Source organism: Leptosomus discolor, chromosome 19 (assembly GCF_034619465.1).
Source record: "Leptosomus discolor isolate bLepDis1 chromosome 19, bLepDis1.hap2, whole genome shotgun sequence".
Lineage (NCBI taxonomy): Eukaryota > Metazoa > Chordata > Aves > Leptosomiformes > Leptosomidae > Leptosomus > Leptosomus discolor.
Genome location: NC_141409.1, coordinates 7,622,457 through 7,643,638, shown reverse-complemented (window position 1 = coordinate 7,643,638; position 21,182 = coordinate 7,622,457). Strand labels below are relative to the sequence as shown.

The window sequence follows — 21,182 nt, the reverse complement described above, 5'->3', positions numbered from 1 at the left end:
ACCATGTTGTAGGGAAGTAGGAGGGGAATTATCCCCCTAGGCCTGGTTCTGGCTCTCAGATTGGATTGGTTGCTGCACTGCCATTGTAGAGCAGCAGCCTGTGAAGGGATTATCTATCTAGTCAGTGATCACAACTAGGGAGAGAAGCACGTGGATCCAATCTGCTCCATTGCAGGCTTCCTCAGCGGGGATGACACAAGGCACTGTTGTCGTGTGCCAGGATTCCCAGGGTCACAGCCCTCCATGGCACTTAGAAGCAAAGAATTAGCCTGGGTCAGTCATAGCTGGCAAGGAGGCCTGTGTTACAGGACAGGCAGCTGTGGCTGTATGTCCTGCCCAGACTTTGCCGTTAGGATGGCTAAGGTGATGAGCTGTGCTCGTACTCTAGCACACCTTCTAGGCAAGAGTTGAGAACTCTTTGTGTTGTCTGCAAGGACTGGGGGAAGCTGGGATCTTTCAGACAGGCTTCAAGTGTTGCTTGCTGAAGAGATTGTTGTGTGCTCTGCTATATTTGGCATACTGCTTTCAGGAAGTCCCAGCACCTGAAGTCCTGTGACTGGGGGTGATGACTTTAAAACTTTTTTTTCTAAAATGAGAGTTCATCTTGTGATACCAGAGGAGAAATCAAAGCATGAATATAAAACTTCACCAACGGGCTCAAGGAAGAACAGTACTGCCTAAGCCCCATATATTTCTAGTGATCTGTAGTACTGAGTCTGTCTGAATGACCCTGTGCCCTTGTGCAAAGTTCTAGTGCTAACCCTTTAAAAGGGCTGACCAACACCTATTTCACACTTTTGTGTCCTAAAGGTACTTGCCAATCTAGGCCCCAGCAATTACTCTGAGAGGGAAGGCTTAGGTTCCTAGATAGAAGGTAAGCAGACCATGGAAAAACTGGCAAAAATGGTACTGCCTGTGTGTGTTTGAGCCCCTTCCCAAAGTATTCCCTTGCCTGTTCTCTTCTTTCCCTCCTACAGATGTAGTGCAGGAGCTGTGTAACCTTCTCTAATGGAGAGAAATTCCATTTGCTTGGCTTCTCTCTTCTCTCCCTGTATATAGGGACTGTAGTACATGTTATGTAAACTGAGTTAGGGATGGAGAGCAGCGCTCTCAGAAATTCTTGCTTTGTGTGTTGTAACGCAGCCAGTGAGTTGATTTGGATGTGGTAACCCTTGGGTTATGGGTTTGCAGGGGTCCATCAGAAGAATGTAGCAACCTCTGCCTTGCTTTCAGGTCATCTAAAAATATATATATTGCATGTCAAAAGTCAGGCCAGATTCTGCTGTATGGTCTACCAAGCATAAAGCTAGGCTATTCTGGCTTCCTTGGAATTACTGTAGACATACAGCAGCAGAAATCCCTGGGGCAAACTCTTGGCTGTGCTGGTTTATCTGTGGGCTGGCAGGCCCCCAGGCCATTGAATAAAAGTGTAATACCTAAAGTGTAAGAATGCTTCTGACCTCCTTGGCTGTGTCTCGCCCCGTGGAAGCAGTACAGCCATGAAGCTCTGTGGTTCTGCATCAGATTAACTTGTGCAGAGAGGCTCCGGTGCAGCCATGACTTGGCATAATGCATACAGCTGTCTTCCAGATTTTGATGTACCCTGAAGCTAGCGGAGTGTGAAACAGAAAAATCAGCCCAAAGGGTTCAAATCAAAATAAGCAACAGAATTTTTTTTATCCCGTTGCTTCCAGAGACCTGCATAGAGGCATGTGTGGGAAAGGGGCCGAGTGAGTTAAAGGGAGATGTGGAAAGAGTGAATGAGAGAGGTGCTGACTGCAATGACTCCTGGGAACCAGTCTGTGCAGTCAGAGATAAGCCAGAAAAGCAGAATTTAGTGCACTCTGGAAGAGTTTTAGTGTGCTCTGGGAGGGGTAGGGCAGAGAGCTGTTTCAAAGCAAGCGTTCATGTAAAAATTGCTATGCACTTTCCTTTTTGCTTTGGCAGTGTTTATAAAGGTGCTGCAGGCTGAAATCTGAACGTGGCCATTGCAGTTGAAGTATCAGTGAAGGGAGAGAACATTGCACAGGGCCTATCCCCTCTCTAGTTGTCTGAGCCCCCCCAGCCCGCACTTGACTCAACAAATGTGTTCTAAGTGAGGGAAGCACTTTTGATGTTCAAAGCGTATGGGCTCTCCGAGACCCACAGGAGCACATAAATAAGACAATGCATTTTGGTAACAAAGACTTTATTCTGTTCTATAGGAAAGAGAAGATCTATAATCTATCAAAAATCCCAAGGTGACAAAGGGAACAATACTGGACACTGTCACCTCTGTATAACTAGATCAGTGGCCAAGTAATTGCGCTGTGTCCCATGCCAAGAAGACAAGCCCTATGGCTGAGATAGAAGCTCGTTCAGCTGCTGTCTTTCTGTGGCACATCGTTTGATCCCAAATGTCAGTGAAACAAACCTCACCATTATGCTTATTCACGAGGAACTGGATTTGACTCGCCAAACTTGCTGTATGTAGGCTTTCAAACAGCCAGCCATGCAGTTTTTTGTGGAGGTAGATTCTCCTGGAGGGGGCAGTCTCCTGAAAGGTTTCCTGTCTTTTTGGCAAAGCCTGTGATGTGAGATTATTATGGTTTTTGAAACACTGCCTTTTGTGGTAAATGTAGGTTTCTTATGTGGCTTTATTTACTTCATATGTTAACTCTGTGAATATGCTACTTTTTTTTTTCCTTACTTTAAGTGAGAGCACAGCATGGGGGGGAAAAAGATGCAGGAGACTCCAGAATACTAATCATCCTGGTCAGTTGTAAAAGGGGAAGAGGAAACAAAACAGAAATGTGATTCTTGCAGTGAGAATTGTAATGTTATGTTTGGAGCAGAATGTATATGTGAATGTGTAATACAACCTCTTTCTACACTTAGGTTTTTTTCTTACAGTGCATTAGCATAGTTGTTGTCCTTCCATGTTTGAAGACCACAGTGCCTCAATGTCTGCATAAAACCTTAATAAAGGCATCTCAGACAGAATGTCCCTCATGGTTGCTGGGGACCTGTGTTGGTGTGAGCTGCAATGCTGTGCAAAGGAATAGGAGAACTCAAGGCAGATGGGGGGAATAATAGAAGGTGTAAACTTCAGAAGTTTTTTCTGGTTCATGATCTGTCCCCTCTGGCTTTTGTTTGCAAATTATCCAATAGCGTGCAGTATAAGTAGCATTTGTGCCTTGCCCTGCTTGGACAGCACCTGTGAAGTTTTTAAGAGTCTCTGGGAACTCATCTTACAGCAAAAACTCAAACTTGAAAAGAGGTCTGCTTGGCCCTTCTTGGCTACTGATCTGGAGAGCTGTAATGGGGAGAAGTGGCTAGGTGTTGGAGATGCCAGACTACTTAAACTTAACAGAGCAATTGTAAGTGTTCCAAGTCAGCACAATAGTGTTAAAGCTCCCTTTGCACTAATGTAAATAGGGACTCAAGGTACAAGGCAGTGGGAAGCTTTCTCTCTTTCATTTTTTTGTTTCTGTTAACGTATATTATGATGACACTCATGAACTATTGCCTGTCTTTATTTTTCACAATTGTATTCTTGAATAATGAATCATTGTGAACAATAATATTGCCAGTATGCTGGAATGTGGTGTACTTACAATAGATCTTTATTTCTATATGTATCCATTGTGTGACCAGTACAGATTACACCCTAAGGAATTACATTGTACCAAGTGCTTATGGAATTGCTCTTTCACTGTGGGTCAAGGCTAGGCACGCTGTTGTGCTGTGTGGATTGGCAGATAAATAATGCTCATCCCCTGGCATAGTCTGAGTCTAAAAATGCTAACCTTAGTGGAAAAAAATGTGGCTACCTAGGAATGAGACTTAACCACATAATTATGAGTCTGCAGGACTGGTGTCCAAGTTCACGTGATGCAGCATGAAAGAAAGATGAAGGCTAAGGGTAGAGAAAAATAGAATAGGAGGTTGATGGGTGCTTTTGTTCATAATGCACCTGCTTTTAAATGCTTTCTCTTCATGTTGGCCTGTCTTGTCCTTTTTTTTTTTTTGAGAAGTGCTTTGGTTCAGGGAAGATAAGAGCTCATAGAGGCCCCAAAGTGAGCAGGAAAGGCAAGTCTAATAAGTCTGTAATGCAGCCCTCCTGTTAACCTGCTGGGTGGCAGAGGAATGAACAGATTTGTCTTTGTTCTTGTCCCATATCTGAGTTATAGAGTTACTTATGTATGTACTTGCATGTCACTTGAAGGATCAGACCAGGAAATTCCTCTCAAGGGCAGTTCCTGCACTGGGCTTCTACCTTCTGGTAGAACTGGATGATCTCTGTTATGAAGGACCACCAGGCTTGAGTTGGTCTCTTCAGAAGTGGAAAGCTCCTATCATTTCTGAGGTGTTTGTTTTAGCAGTCAGTAAGATTAATAGTAAATATTTTTAGCCTTGCAGATACTCTGTGGCTAGTATGTTGCATAGGTGTCAGCCTGTGTTTTAAGGATTCATTTGAGACAGGTGCTGGAGCAAGAATACATTTGAAAACATATTCTGATACTGTGATGTGAAGAGCTGTTCAGAGAGATTTATAAGCTGTTTATAGAATGCAGCTTGTGTGAAGATGATGTGAATGTTGCCCATCCGTGTGATGATCAAGAGTCATATGTCAAAGGTACTGATACCCCTAGATTGTCTTGGGGTTCTTGTAATGCATTGTGCATGGTGAGCTAATGAGGAACTCTTGATCTGGATGTGTGTGAATGACTATCAACTGTAAGACTTGACAGATGAAGATAATTCTAAACTTAAGCAGAGCAGGTCCAGGCTGTGTAACCAGACAGTAAAATCCAGAGGGGCAGGAACTATATTTCTTGCTGTGTATTGGCATAGTGCTTAGCGCTGTGCAGGTCTGATTGAATTGCTGTCCCTGGGCACCACCAGAACACAGGAAATGACAAATACTGGATTTAAAAAAAAAAAAAGGAACAGCAGTGTGAAATTGTGGAGGCTGTGTGAATCTTAATTTTCTGAAACTTGTATAATCCAAACTGGGGATTAATTGCATCCCTTAACACCCTATTTGTCTGTAGATGTTTAATAAGAAATCTAATTGAAATTAAATGATCAGATGGTGCTGTTCGCACTTCTGTTCTTTGGAACTACTTTTATGTCTTCATAAGCTGCTGCTTTGCCTCTTTACTTGAGGCTTTACCTTCTCTAGTGTGTTCTAATTCAAGAATCTCAAAGGACTGACAAACAATAAACTGCAAGGATATTGTATTGGTGTATCTAGACTAGGCCTAGATTTGGATTTCAAAACGCTCTACAAACAACTTTGCAAGCCTTCCAGCATCCCTGGAGGGAGGGAGAATAAGTGGTGGTAGAAACATTGTGTCAGTCTTCCATGGTACTGTTTCTTGGGCTAAATGGGCTTGGTTTTCTTGTTGACTCCTGATGACTGTTGTTGCACTTCAGTGAAGACTAAAATCACGCATGAGAAAGCTTTGACTCAAAGTTCTTTCAGAAATACAGATTCCCAGTGGATGGAGAAGGTGCAAAACCACTTTAATTCTGCGATACAAAGAGTGACTTATTCACAAGGCTCAATAAACCAGGGGTGATGCTAACTTTATGGTCTGGGAGTCCTAGCTGCCTGTCCTGTAAACTGACAAATGTTCTTGGGTTTGCCTGTGTGTGTATTTTCTATGTATCTTTCTGTTCTGAAATAGAGTTCTTGCTGGGCTTGTAAAAAATGCATTTGTAGTGCCACATAAAGGATTGCAGTAAGCCTTGTCCGGCCATATTAAGGTTTCTAGAACATCTGAGCAAAAAGTTTCTGTTGGATGTCTCTGAAGATCTGCATTAATGCAGTCTCCTCTCATGGGTGTGTTTATAGATGAAATTAAATTTCTTGGTTAGTACTATAATGATCTGTTGACAAACCTCAGGGGGCCTCTTATTAAAGTGATGAGCTGCAAAAAAAGTAGACAGTGTCTATATGCAATGCAAAGGAGATGGCCAGCAGAGTGCTTTTCCAGTTGGATTTGATGGAAGGAGGGAATGCACAATGCTCAGGCTTGCAGTGGAAGAGTCTCTATTGAGAAGCAGTTGCAGTCTGAGGTGATATGTGGGGATGCCATTAGTATGTTACCTTCCTTCACTGTTAGGAAATTATGGTTGCCATTATGCCATGGCTACAAGTCATGGGCAGGTTGCCTGCAAATGCTATATTGCTGGAATAAAGTGCTGCTGTAACTGTCCCTGGGAATCTCTAAGCCTTGGAGCACAAACCTAAAACAGCAAGCTAACTGCTTCTAGCAAAGCATGAAGGGACAGACTTGCTCGTGCAATCACTATTCTATTGTGTTTATCAGGTTTGAGAGCATTTTTTCTAACCAAGCAGGTGAACCAGGCACAATATGCTCATAATGATCAGAGATGCTGGAAGACTAGTTCCTCCTCCAAAGATCTAGTTATCTCTTGTGTAACAAGAAAACATCAGATCAAGTGTTTGACCAAAGGGGTGAACAAGTATTTTTTTTTCAACTAGCAGTTTGTATGTGTTATTTAGGAACAAATGCAGCCCTACTGCAGCAAACCAGCTCATGGAAGTATCTTCTAATGGAGATGGTCACATTTTCTTCAATATAGTAGCGATGAATAAACCCAAGAGACTTTCCGAGAGTTTCAATGTGTGCCTCTTCAGGAAGTCCCAGACTTTTCCTGTGGGTATCTGTCCTACTTTTTTTGACTACATCAATAGATGTTTTCTTTCCTTTCCATACAGCCTATGTAGAATTATACAAGCAGTTTGTTAGTCTCCTGCATCTTATAAATAGACTAGGAGGGAATTTCTTTGGTCCATGTTACCTCTAACTTCTAATCTCTGTACAGTGCAAGTCATTAAATGAGCTCTGAAACTTGTTTATAGAACAAACATGCTTTTTCTGTTATTAATAGCACCTTTCTGTTCTGTAGGATTCCAAGATACCTAATGCATGGAGGCTTTCATACAGAGTACCTGGCTTTAATTTGAAAAACTAGTGGGGGAACTGCAAGTCCCCAGTGCCTTGATTATAAATGTGGTGTTGCATGACATCAAGATAGCCTTAATATGTTTGATATGTTTAGATTTTGTTTGAATGTTGCTCTACAGTAACTGATAGATTGTTTTCCATCCCTCATTTTTTACTATTGCATTACTAATGCAGCTTTCAGTCCAAATCTGTGCTTTAATGCAGCTCTGCATAGTAAGATAGAAATAAGACTGGAAGAGATGATGTGATTGGGTTTGCCCTGAGGTAGCTGTGAAGCTAGTTGAACATGTGCAAGCACCTCAGAAGTGGGCGTTGAAAAATATAATAATAAATGCCTTTTTGGGTCACTTCCCTGCCTGAACTTTTTCAGCCTGAGACCCATCAGGGTTTGAATCCTTGGTTCTTTCTTGTCTTGGTTTAAAAGAGGAGATCTATCACTGGTGAGACTAAGAATGTACCTAGCTGAATATCCTTTCTCTGACAGTAGTGAAGAGGAGGAGTGTGAAATGTGTAAGTCTTCCAATAACTGACCATTTGGGGAATGCAGCTGATCTGAGCTTAGTTTTCCAACTTGATTAAATGCTTGGAATTGCATTGCTAAAACTGATATCTCAGTGTCTTGAAAGGGAATTATCAATTGGGGACCTTATCAATGCTTATAAATATCTAAAGGGCAGGTGTCAAGCGGACGGGGCCAGGCTCTTTTCAGTGGTGCCCAGTGACAGGACAAGGGGTAAGGGGCACAAACTGGAGCACAGGAAGTTCCACCTGAACATGAGGAAAACTTCTTTACATCAAGGGTGACAGAGCACTGGAACAGGCTGCCCAGGGAGGTTGTGGAGTCTCCTTCCCTGGAGATATTCAAAACCCACCTGGACATGTTCCTGTGCAACCTGCTCTGGGTGAACCTGGTTTGTCAGCGGGATTGGACTAGATCATCTCCAGAGGTCCTTTCTAACTCCTACCATCCTGTGATTCTGAGTCAATAGCTAAGCAAAAAGATACAAGCAAATTAAGTATTTGTATTCCCTGAATACAGCTTCTCATCTGTTTTAGCTGTGACTTTGCGATTCTGGATGAAGCCTAGCTTGAAGAAGTGGGACTGTGTGGCCTTCCTGCTTAAAAGCATAAGAATTCAAATGTTGTCATGCCACTTCATCTTACAAACAAAGCAACAAAAAAAGTAATTTTTGGTTCTTATACAGAGTGAAGGAGGAAAGCAGGGGGTTGGTGCCCTCAACCTAATTGAATAACACATTTCAGGCACTAAGTCTTGTATAGCAACATATGTAATGAGGCTGCTCTTGGTGTCATGCTAGAGGTTGCTGTGCCTTACAAGTGGAATCCCTGCTGCCCTTATGGTTCCAGCACTCAGAGCCTCATAGTGTGTTATCTCTGAAGCCTTGTTCCATCTCTCTATTTCCTTCCCTAGCCTTGCTGCCATACAGCTCCTGTGCTGGAATTGAATAAGCCAGTTTATCTAACCCTTCTGCTCTTGTCTGCCCAAGTTATCTGACATATGCTTGTTCTTATCTTGTGTATCGTTTCCCTGGTTCTGACTTAATTTCATCACTTTGTGCTGCTTTTTCTGGAGCAATAGGTGTGTGTGTAGATCTTTCCCCTGCCTCCTAAGTGGACTCAAACTGTGCTGGTCATGTCCATGTCACACATGCTCTGTTGTTGTAGTTTATTTACAGAAGTGATTTATTATGCCTACTGCAAGAGGGCAGGCAGGACTGCTGTACGTGGCCTTCTTGGCACACAGCCAGCTTGCCACAGAATTTACTAATCCTTACTTTAATGTTTATGATTCAAAAGGCTTAGCTGGAGTAGGAGGGGGGAGAATTTTGTTCAAGAGACGGTAGAGAGAAAGGAAGTGCAGAAGAACAGGAAATAATATGGATACAGTGGGGCGATACTGCATCAGTTGTGGGTGTTTTATAGAGCTTTTTGGCTGCAACTCCTGATAGGAGTCAAGTGCTGAGAAAACTTAAAAGTTGTAGTGCATATGCCTCCCAATAGGTTGTGAATAATTACACATGTTCATTTTCTGATATCAAGGATCAAATTGCACATATTTTTACTCATTAGCGGCACTAAGATTGTTGATTTAGGTGACTGAATTTGGCTAATGGATTTGTTGTCTTGTCTTCTGAGGACTTTTTTTTTTTCCTTGGAATAGCCTGGGAGCTACTTCAGTTAACACAGTAAATTGGATCCTTCTTTTTTTTTACAATGCTGGAACCCAGATGCCACATAGGTTTTCCACCTACATTTGTCCTGAGTGTTTGCCTTAGTAGTTGTGACAAGGACAGCGGAGAAATTGGGATTTTGGCCAAAGGAGAAAGCTTCAGGAAAACATGGAGCACAATATGATTGGAATCTTAATTCCTAGAGAGATCATGCTTGTAAATGCAAGTGGTGCTTTTCCTACAGTAAAGCAGGATTTGATACTCCAAGTTAGAGATCAGTAACTAGAGTATTGTCTGTGCTCTAGAAAGGGAATCTAGTAATAGAGGATACTTTTTTTCTCTGGTACAAGTAGTTCAAAATAAGTCAGTGCGGCTCAGATGGATTTGTTATGCTAAAAACTGATGCTAGGGTAGGACTCTTTCACATATTGACCACAGACATCTATAGAAATAGAGCTGAGACAGCAGAAAGCTGCTAGAATGATGCAATGCCTCAAAGATTCCAGGGTTAATCCCAGTGGAATGGAAAAACTAGAGCTGCATTATTTGAAAAACAAATGAAAGACAAACCCTGGTTAACTCTTTATACTTCTGAAAAGTCTGAAATAATGGGAATGGGTTACAGTCTTATTTTAAGTGGTGGAGTTGTACTAGAGGTCCCATTACTCCAGACTTCATAGAATGGCTTGGGTTGGAAAGGGACTTCAAAGACCATCTAGTTGCAACCCCCTGCTATGGGCAGGGACACCTTCCACCAGACCAGATTGCTCAAAGCTCCATCCAACCTGGCCTTGAACACTGCCAGGGAGGGGGCAGCCACAAACTTTCTGGGCAACCCCTTCCAGTGCCTCACCGCCCTCAGAGTGAAGAATTTCTTCCTAATATCTAATCTAAATCTACCCTCTTTCAGTTTAAAACCAATTTAATTTATGGGAAATACTCTTATTTGAGGTGTTAGAGATTGTAGGATGCCTTCTTACCCTCCCTACACTTGAAACTACTCTGCAGTATTTGATATTATCAAGTTATTCTGACAGCCCAACAGATGGAAAATTACTTTATATAGCTGAGGAAAGGGAAATACAGAGAAGTAGAACAACTTGCATAGTATTGCATAGGAAATTAGTGGCCAAACCAGGAGCTGAAACCAAACTGCTGAAGTCATGGTCTGTGTTAAAAGCTCAGTCATCTTTACTTCCTTTGTCAATCTTAAGCTCATTCAGGACTAAGCAAGACTCTCAAAATGGAGAGCCCTAGATTTCTCATTCACCAGGGTAGTTAATCACTACTGAGTTAACAAAATTATTCATTGCCACAGCTATCAAGGGAGGGAGGATTGTGTGCCAGAATCCCAGTGATGTAGGTAGGACTTCTTTTAACAAAGAAAACTATATTCATGCTGTAGGAACCATGTTTTGAAGGGATGCTTCTCCCACTAGGCAAGGAAGCAATCCATCATATTTTCAGAAGTGCTCAGTGGCTCTTGAAGAGCCACATGAATAGCTCAGTACTTGAAAACCAGCCACAAACTAGCAAGGTCATGGCAGATGCAGTGAGCATGCCTAGCTTTGCTCAAAGCACTTGGGTTTGGAAAAAGAAAAAGCAAAGGAGAACTTGTGGGTTGTGGCTGCAAAGTCAGCATTTGGAGAAGGATAGTGAAAGGCTTCCTTCCCTTGAACTGATTTGAAATACGCAAAAATTCAAGATTCTTGTGAATATAGAAGGAAGCTGCTGCTTCTTTTGCTGTGGCAATGCGTATGTCTTGAGTAGTTAGCCAGGAGAAACCCGGGGTGGAGGCAAGCCTTTGGCTGCTCTTTATTCTTTCAGATGTGTCATATGGTGTTTACACGCTGGAACAATGTGATGTCTTCTCAAGCCCCAGAGTGCAGGGTGGGAGTGATTTTTGTTGTAGTTTGGACAATTGTATTTTGTCAGAAGGAGGCATGCTAGTTTTCAGGCTCTGCTTCAACTTCTCTTTTCTTTCTGATGAAAGAGATTATTTTTTTCCAAAGTAGACAGCTGTATAAAATCGGCTTGTTAGCTTGGAACTTCAGCTGAAGGAGCTGTAGCTGTTAGGATTAGAGGGGATGTGCTGTGAGTATAGGCTGCTTGAGAACAACAAGCTCTTATCCTCCTTGAGGGGGGGCGCTTGGTTTTTAGTGCCTTAACTTTTTTTGTGCCCATGGCTCAGACTCCGTTAGAATCCCTGTAGTCTTACAGAAGCAGAGAAGCTGTGAAAAGGGAAGGAAGCAATCATTCACTCATCTGAAACTTCCTGTTTTATTTCAGGGACTTTCTGCCACGTGGATCTGGCATCGTAACCAGACGCCCGCTGGTCCTGCAGCTGGTAAACGCCAGCACAGGTATGTGAGCTACCTTCCCTGTGTGTCCCGCTGGATTGCTGTCTTAGTCAAGAAAGGTATTATTTGATCAGTGGCACTGCTTGGCTAAAATAAATGAGGATTTTCCCCAGTAAAAATGACCTGCAACTGGTTTTCAGTTCTGCTTGTTTAACATCTGATATATTAAGTGTTCAGAAGCAAAATACTTCTTAGTTTTTGTTCTAATTTATTAGGCAAGGCTTCATGCATACACTTATCACAATTTCCCTTTGCCTATGCAGCTATGACTCTTACAAGTGAGTAAAACCTAAAAGCCAGATGACCCTGCTGATAATCTACTGAAATAAGGAGGCGAGATGATTTAATGTACTGAAAACCTAGTGCGAGAACACTCAGGTCTGGGGAAGGAAGACTACAGAGTTCTGTGGCTGGTCTTTTGGGCAGTTCTCTGGTTTTGCTCCTTACTTGCAGGGTACTTTGATTACTGTTCCCCTTAACATAAGTTCTCATCCAAGAGTTGCCAAGTGAATGTTTCAAGGTGTACTACTTCTCTTGTCAGGTGAACTTGATCTATCCATGGCAGTATTCTTGTCCACATTAAGGAGACAATTTGACTTTTAGGAGGCTTTTAAAATTGAAACAGAGGATTCTTGGATTGGTTAGCCTCTTCAAGGACTGACACACAAAAAACCGCAAGCACCAGCCAATCCAAAAACATGTCAAGAGTTTTTTTGCTCTTGGCTTTTGCTCTCTTGACTCTCTTGAGTCCATTCTCATGTAATGAGGCTGTTATTTACACCCAGCACTTGAATACAGAGCTACTCCAAGGTCTCCTGAGTACCAAGATATCTACCAGTGTGGCTGTGGAAGTCACCGCTGCCTGCTAAGGTTGCTTAGTATTAACAGAGAAGGTCCTGGATTATGACTTGAAGACAAGTGAGGATGCCACCTCTCCTGAGACAAAAGCTGGATTGTGAAGATGTTGGGCTCACTGAATTCTGTCAGATGTTGATCAGATAACGTGACTGTAGTAAATTCTCCTATGCCAACCTGCCAGGTCCTAGTGGAAAAGGCCCTTGCCAAACTTCATCCCTTCAACTGTGGTTTCTTGTTTTGTTTTGGGATAGGTTTTCATTACACTTTGAGTGTTTCTCTGACTTCAGTCATTTCTGACTCTTGTTTCTGTTTAAATAGAGTATGGTGAGTTCCTACACTGCAAAGGAAAGAAATTTACTGATTTTGAGGAGGTCCGTTTGGAGATTGAGGCGGAAACGGATCGTGTTACTGGCTCCAACAAAGGGATTTCCCCTGTGCCCATCAATCTTCGAGTCTACTCTCCTCATGGTGAGTCCTGGTGCAGCACCTGAGTCAGGAGCTAGATGAGGCAGGTTGCTGCGTTATCATGAAGGAAAGACAAAGAACAGAGATGAAATGGGGAGTGTGCTTGATTTTGACTTTAATCTCTGTGTGCCTGGGCCATGCTGTCAGCCTTAGCCATACTGCTAAAATGGGCTTGTCTGCCAGCTGAAGTATGACTGCTAGCAGAACTTCTCCTTGAAACAACAGATGTCTGTGCAGAAACTTGTTCCTGAGGCTGTTCCTTTCCATAAGTGTGGGTATTACAGTGAAGAGCTGCTGTCTCTCCCTGCTTTCTGATCCTGCTTCACTAGGCAAATAAATGGAGCAAAAAATATATTGACAGAGCGGCTTTCTTGAAGAGTGCTTGCATTTAAATACATACTTTGTATAGTTCTCTCCAGGTAGTGCCTATGTCATACTCTGCTGATCTCAGTGGAAGAATTCTGTGTGAACAAGGGAGGGACATAGTCCCAAACTTGCCACCTCTGTAAATGTGAACAGTTATATGGGCATTTTATGGGAAGCGGCAGCTCAGTGCTACGTAGCATTTGGCTGGGTAGAACTTGTGCTTGGTTTTTAGTTTTCATTTTTTTCCTCCTGGCAAGACAATTAAACCATTGTAGGGGTGCATATTGTAGTCCTTCAGAAGGCCCATCTGACTTTAACAGGAGCCTCCCTTGAATAAGAGTGGCAGGGCTGAGCTCTTCAGTACTGGGGGCAACTCTTCATGAGTGGAACCAACTCTTCTGACTCTGCAGTCTTTGAAGTGGAAAAAAGTGCTGTCATCCCTTCCTGTTCAGTGTAGTGTACGTGGAAGGACTTTGAGGGCACAGTTTCCCTGAGCAGTGTGAAAACAAATTATTTGAAGGGAATGGTGATGAGATCATTGTCAATCAGGACTAGTAACAACTAGTGGCTAGTTCTTACTAAGTAGTCACAAAACTAGAAAGCTCTCTGTGCTTCTGTGTGTGCATCTGTTATTCCTATTATATATTGGAGGCACTAAAGCTACAGGTGGTGCTTACAGACCAGAACATTCCAACCTCAAAACTCAGTTCTGTCTCCTGTTTCCTGTGTCTAGTCCTGAACCTGACCTTGGTGGATCTACCGGGTATGACAAAAGTCCCAGTAGGGGACCAGCCTCCTGACATCGAGTTTCAGATCAGAGATATGCTTATGCAGTTTGTCACCAAAGAGAATTGCCTCATCCTGGCAGTATCCCCAGCCAACTCTGATTTGGCCAATTCTGATGCCCTGAAGGTTGCAAAGGAGGTGGATCCTCAAGGTAAATATCTCTTAATTTCGCATGATATTACTAGACAGCGGCCTAATTTTCCTTTTACTTTTTTGGTTGTGATTGGCCCAGTAGCTGTGGGCTCCTGTCTTGGGTTGTATCTTTACCAACACACATTCTTCTGAGAGGTGTTAGTGAGTGTTAACAAAGATTCTATTACAGTAACTGTTATTCCTCCTTTCTTGCTTTGTCCAAGCCCCACTTCTGAAGAGGTAAAGGATTTCCTTTCCTTTAGTCGTTTGCATTCTGCCTGGAGAAAAGTAGGAAAATCTGCATTAAAATCTCTTTGCTGTAGCATCACGTCTGCATGTTTCAGCAGAATATAACTGAGAATGGAGCTTGATTGTCTGTTTTGCTCTTGCAGCCTCTTGTACATGATGGGAACTGTAATGTTTGAGTTCAGGAGCCCTCAAGTAGTCAAGTTGGGTAACCTGTAAGCTCTGTGAACAGGGGAAAATATTACACAAGTTGTTTGCATGATCAAGTATGTTTGTTTTTTTCTATAGGGCAGCGCACTATTGGAGTCATCACTAAGCTGGATCTTATGGATGAAGGAACTGATGCACGAGATGTATTAGAAAATAAATTACTTCCTCTTCGTAGAGGTATGTTTCCTCATGCTTTGTCGATGATCTCCTGTCCCTGTGTGAGGTGTCATGGCCGCATCCCCTTCCTCCAGTGCATCCCCTTCCTGTAACATCTGTTATAACTTGTGGTTAAACCATCTTTGTTCCAAGCTGGGACTGAGAAAAGTTGGGGAACAGGGATCAATCACACTGTTAATAGGAACTTTTTAGGTGTTTGTACCTTGGTATGTAGTCCTAGCAGAAGCATAGCCTCATGCTCTTTACTTTCTCTTTCCTTACTACTTTTAATAAGGCCATCTGCAAAAGTGGAACTCCTGTCTAAAAGACTCCCCTCATCTCTTATTAGATTGCCGTAGTGTATCAGATGAAATGATTTTGGGCTGTGATACATGCTATGTCTAGCCATAGTGAAGCACCTATCCTAAGGACTTTAACCAGAGACTCTCCAATGAATGAGTTGCATAGTCATTTTTGTCCTGCATTTTGTCCTGGGCCATTCAGAGGAAATTCTAGGTTTAAACTCTTCCAATTGGTTCCTAATAACATGTTGGTACTGGAACTCCCCTTTTGTAGTGCTGCCAGCTGGGTAGCTTCCTTCTCAGGCTGAGTCCTGTTCACATTCTCATCCTTGCAACCATCTGATCTCTAACTCTACTCTTACAGGTTACATTGGTGTAGTGAACAGAAGTCAGAAGGACATTGATGGCAAGAAGGACATTCAGGCAGCTCTGGCTGCAGAGAGAAAATTCTTTCTCTCCCACCCAGCCTACAGACACATGGCTGATCGCATGGGAACCCCCTACCTGCAGAAAGTATTGAACCAGGTACTGTCAACCATTAAGAACTGCTGCCCACTACATCACAAGAATGGCTAAGCTGACCATCAGGGTTCTTCTAAGATGGAAGAATACAGGAAAAGCTAGAACTTGTGGTCAACAAACTGATAAATACTTTAAATGGTTTTGCTGCAGTGAGACTTGTGAACTTTTCCTCCTCTGCATCATAAAAGGCATTTTGGTGCCAAGTCCTATGACGTGTGCCTGACTTGTATAATACTAATACAGTGAAACACCTTAAGGCCAATAACGGAGCATAGACACCACAGGCAGAGCACTGCTTTATCCTCTCAGTGACACTGGTGCAAAATCAGTAGTTGGTTCATGGCATTTCTGCTTACCAGAATGCAAGGTCTTTCTGGTTAAGCTAAAAGATACCTTCTAAATTTCTAGTGATTTCTGTACCTCACAGTAAGCTGCAAAGATTGATTTAAATGTGATACTGGTAGTCATTTTCTCATCTATTAAGGCTGTCTTATCACTTGTCTCATACAGTAGCAACTTATTGTTGCTTCTTTCTCTACTTGCTTGAAATACTCCCTTAAGTGAAGAATTATTTTGTCATTTTTCCTCCTTATTTAAATTTTCATCTTTAAACTGGAGTTTTCCACAGCTATGCTCTGTGGAAACCCTCTTAGTCTCATCAGTGGTTTTTGCACCTTCCACCTTGCCTTGTCACCTTTATTGTTGAAAAAGGTCTTAACCACCACCCTGGGTGTCAGTGGTGTGCTAATCTAAAGACAGAATAGCCTTTACCCAATGTAAATAACAAATGCCAATACTTTTTATGTGAAGCATTCTTGGGTTGGAGACAGCAGGCTTTGTATGAATGGGAGTTTTGTATCAGACTAGAAGGTAAAATGAAGGTCAAGAATAGAGGGGTGCAAAAGGTAGGAGCTGGGGAGGCAGGATACACCCAGCTCATAACTGGTATCTGTCCTGGGACAGACTTTTTATTAGGATGACTCAGAAGGATTGACACAGAAGAGAGGAGGATTTATCTTTATTTTGTGGTGTGTTGGTGGCAAACTCTTCCCAGTAACCAGAGTTTTATTATCGTCTTAAACCTTCTTCTTGTGCAGCAATTGACCAACCACATCCGTGACACCCTGCCAGGGTTGCGGAACAAGCTCCAAAGCCAACTTCTCTCCATTGAGAAGGAGGTGGAGGAGTACAAGAACTTTCGCCCTGATGACCCAGCTCGCAAGACCAAAGCTCTGCTTCAGTAAGTGGCCTCAGCTGCATGTCCCTGCCTGGAGATGACTGCTCAGCCTTGACTTCTACGTCATGCTTTTTGTTTTCTTTCAGGATGGTCCAGCAGTTTGCTGTGGACTTTGAGAAACGCATTGAAGGCTCTGGAGACCAGATTGATACCTATGAGCTGTCAGGAGGAGCTAGGATTAACCGTATCTTCCATGAGCGCTTCCCCTTTGAGCTGGTGAAGGTACTGCTTCCCTGTGCTGCTGAGATCCACTTTGTTGTCTTGCCTGTTGTCTGTTACTTCCTCTGTCTGTCTCCTTACTCTTCTTGATATCTTTGATCAGCTGTCCTTCCCTTTGACTACTTTGTTTCATGTTTTTCCTTTTATCACCTTTTGCTTATTTTGTCTCTTATTGGAGCCTTCCCATAGTGCTGACCTTTCCCTCAGTCCCTGTCCTTCTGACAGAACTTAACTTTCTCTTGGTTAAATGGTAGTATTTCTTTTGCTTAGTTCCTAAATTCTAAATTAAATGTGCAAAATAACTTCCTTTAACAGGAAAAAATATTAAATCAATGACAATGTCCTTACAGATGTTTTGTGTCAAAGCTACTTCACTGAATTTCACATAGTACGAATGGTGCTGGAACTTGTATTTCTTTGATCCTGAGCACCAGGCTAGACCTGAAGTTGCCCTAATAGATATGCAAGAAGCAGGAAAGAGGATATAGATGAGTATACCTGGGACTACTTCTGTCTGTCCCCTGTCAAGGACCTAGAGGTGGGAACAGTGTAGAAACTGTTCTACTGTCATGATGGTTGAAGAGGACTTTTATTGAATGAGTTTTCATGGATGGCGAAGTACACTAACCTGATCAAAATGGTACAGAAAAACTTTTTTCATGTTGGCTGGAACAGACTTGAGAGCCAAATCATTCCACTCATGGATTTTCTGCATTTTGCATCCTTTTTTTTGCATTTGAATAAGATGAGACCTTTTTAGTGAAATACAAGAGCCTGCCTTGTATTGGGTAATACGTTTTTGTACGTGGATTGTGAATCTATTTGTGGTGTTCACTGAAAAAAAACAGCTGCCAAGACCTCATGCTAAATCCTGGGAGACAGTACAGTTTGTTTTAGAAAGCAATCTAGCACTTCAGTCCTATTGCTTTATCTCAGAGAGGCTTCTTGGGAGCTGCTGGGGCTTGGCGTTTGTAAATGTAGGCCCTTAACTATTTGTATTTGTCCAGGATGCCTGCATTGGCAATAGAAGCCTTATGGCTGGACTCTGTATCAAATACTTGGGTTAATATCTCATCTGTCGCATGGTAGTGCTGGTATGGGACACCTTTTCTGTAAAGCATGCTGTTGTGTATCCTGGGGTTGTGCAAATAAGTGTCAGACAGTTTCTGATAAAATTCTCTCTTGGTGCAGATGGAGTTCGATGAGAAGGAGCTGCGGCGGGAGATTAGCTATGCCATCAAGAACATCCATGGTATCAGGCACGTATCACCCACTAGGCAGACCATTGGCTGCATAGCCTTGTAAATACCTGTAGACCTTCCGAATGGAGTTGAAGACTTCAGAGGTACGGTAGGTCAGCCAAAGGGGAGGGATAACCTCCTTGGACCACCCTCGTGGCTTGAATCTGGGAGTAGGGACAATTGTCCAAGTCAGTTTACTTTCTCTTCCCCTGTGAGAGTTGCAGAAGCCTAAAAGGTAAAACTGCCTTGATGACTAGACATTTTCTCCCTTGTGTCTTGACATAAGAAAGGATAGAAAGAGGGATGCAAGCCCGTACTACATTTAGTTAAAACTTAAACCATTGGTTTTCACTCTGTCTCCATACTAACCAACAGTCATTGGTACTGGGCACCTCCTCCCCTAGAGATCTGAGGGAGCATTGGGGTGTGCATCAGCAGGATCCAAATGGCCCCAGGATGTAGTTATCAAACAGCTTGTGTTCCCCTCGGGGGAGGTTAGCTGTCAGAAAGCACAGCCCAGGGACCGTGAGTTGTGCTGCTTCTGGGAAGGTGAGCAGGGTCTGGTGCCTGTCAGAGCCCTTCCTGCACACTGGGATGGGAACAAATAATGACCTAGATTTATTTTCATTCATTTATTTCTTTTGCTCAGTCACTAGCTGAGCTTGATAAACAGTATCAAACATGTCAATGTCCTAATCATCAAGAAAACCTTTCAGAAAAGGCCTTCCATCTGCTGCACAACTCTAAGGTTAAATATGCTGTGGAGGGGTCAGCCCCTGCCACCCCTAGGCCTGATGGCTGTGGTGAAATGGTGGCCTGGCGATGGCTGTGCAGCTGGGATCCATTTTGCCCTCAGCCCCTCCTTCCTGGGAGGTGCCGAGCGACCCCCATTTTCCACAGACTCCAGTCAGGGCTTGTCCAGGGGGACATGATGTTCCCCAGCGTCACGTGCCGGGTTTCAGTGATGGCGGTGCCTGCTCCAAGATGTGTGTGTAACGCTGTGACATTCTCCTTGCCCCTTCTCCCCCTCCTGCCTTGTCTTGTCCCCACCCTGGGTGTTTAGAACCGGTCTCTTCACACCCGACATGGCCTTTGAGACCATTGTGAAAAAGCAGGTGAAGAAGATTAAAGAACCTTGCCTGAAATGCGTGGACATGGTCATTTCGGAGTTAATCAATACCGTTAGACAGTGCACCAAGAAGGTAACCAGAGGCAGCATGGAGCTGGCACCTTCCACCCGCTCGCTGGCTGCAGTGCAGCATTGTGACCTGGGCAGGGACTTGCCTGCAGCCACACTTGGTGTTTCTAACCACCTCCTCAGCATGACTAGACCTGAGCGGTACCAGCCTGGGGCGATCCAGCCAACAAGCCAAACAGGAAGGGAAGTGCTGTGGGATGTGGGCCGTGGCCCTGCTCCCTTAAATATTATAGAGCTGAGGGGTGCTGGAGATGTCCCCACCACTCCTCTGTAGTATGACTCCTGATTCCTTCGAAAAACAAGGGCATTTGTTATGTGGCCACATTTGATTTTAAATTTAGTATCTGTGTTTATTTTCCAAGTCAGAAACCAGGGTTTAAATTTTGTCCCATCTGTCCTTATAGAAGTGAGAGGGTTAATTCCAAACTAGCCTTTGGGTGCTACTGGAAGCCTGTGTGGGGCTGAACTTCAGAGGCTGCAGCAGTTATAGCTGTGGGCTGTATTGCAGAAATGTTCCTGTGGTGTTTGGCTTGGTTTCTGGTTGGCTTGGTCCATATCCTGTTCTGGAAGAGCAGCACGTGGCTGAGAAGCAGCGAGTTAGAAATGTCCCTCAACCTCTGGGGTCCTGCTCCCTGAGAGAGAGGGCTTCAGGTTTTGTCCTTTGGGATCCATACTGGGGATGAGGGAGGGATTCTGCCCTTTGGATATGGCAGCCTTTGTTTCTGAGGTTGGGGTTGAAAGGCAGCAAGATAAGAAGACTTGTGTCACTCCTCTCAGCCATGGCTTGCTGCTTCAGGCAGGGCTAGGTGCTGATGAAAAGGCACCTTGGTTAGGATGGTGGTATGGGCACTGGAAACTGGAATCACCACTGGCTATTCAGGTGCAGGTAAATGGGTGCTGCAGGAGGTGTCTGGAGAGTCTGACACTGTCTCTGCAAGGGTGGGGGAAGATGCCCAAGTGGTGATACTTGCCATCGCTTGCAGAAATGCCTAGTCCTTAGGGCCAAGAGCCTCTACAGAAGGGCTCAGGCATGCAGGCACATACTTTGCCCCCCAGGACAGACTGGGGAAGCAAAGTGGATGCAGTGAGAGATTGCTCAGGTTTCTAGAGTGCTGGAGGAGCTTCCTTTTTCTGTCCTGCTGTCCTCTCTTGGGGTGTGTGACTGTGGGGAGCACCCAGAAAATTGCCATTAGAGCCTGGCGACAGGTAAGCACAGGCCCTCGGGCTGCCAAGTATCCAGAGTTGCCTGCTAACTGGATCAGAAGGGCCCTCCTTTTTCATGCCCTCTGAAGCTTCTCTCGATTTGTTGTCCATCCATCAGTTGCTGTTCAAAATCTCCCATTTGTTCTTTCTCTTTGCATCCTTTCCTCCATTTCTCACTCCTTTCTTCATTGTTTCTTTTTGTTTTCTCTTTTACTGACAACTTCAGAATAGACCATCTGTTCTGACAGTGGCAGGTTCCTCAAGTGATCAGGTGGTGGGTACAGCAGGGTGGGAAATAGGGGAGGAGGGGAGACCACAGGGATGGGGCAAATGTCAGAGATTCAGGATTAATGCATTCTATTTTAGCTTAGATCCTACTGACAAGAATTTGATGGTTGACTTTGGTGCTAGTTGCTCTGTGTGTGCTCTAGTAGCCATGGTTACAACTTCATATCTGAAGAAACAAAATACTGTCATTCAGGCGATGCTTGGGTACGGGAAAGGAC

General features: G+C 43.6%; 1 protein-coding gene across 8 annotated transcripts in view; it reads left to right on the top strand.

Annotated features, from left to right (window-relative positions):
* The window catches only part of DNM1 (dynamin 1), a 68,716-nt gene that overhangs the window by 13,545 nt on the left and 33,989 nt on the right, over nt 1-21,182 (top strand). For 5 of the 8 annotated variants that reach the window (XM_086475857.1, XM_086475852.1, XM_086475855.1 and 2 more), the window contains exons 2-10: nt 11,465-11,538; nt 12,712-12,861; nt 13,958-14,161; nt 14,677-14,775; nt 15,421-15,581; nt 16,676-16,818; nt 16,902-17,037; nt 18,226-18,293; nt 19,339-19,477. In XM_086475857.1, coding sequence (XP_086331983.1) covers nt 11,465-11,538; nt 12,712-12,861; nt 13,958-14,161; nt 14,677-14,775; nt 15,421-15,581; nt 16,676-16,818; nt 16,902-17,037; nt 18,226-18,293; nt 19,339-19,477 — 1,174 coding nt within the window. The remainder of the gene's footprint in view (nt 1-11,464; nt 11,539-12,711; nt 12,862-13,957; nt 14,162-14,676; nt 14,776-15,420; nt 15,582-16,675; nt 16,819-16,901; nt 17,038-18,225; nt 18,294-19,338; nt 19,478-21,182) is intronic. The other 3 variants (XM_086475858.1, XM_086475854.1, XM_086475860.1) reach the window with 1 other exon arrangement.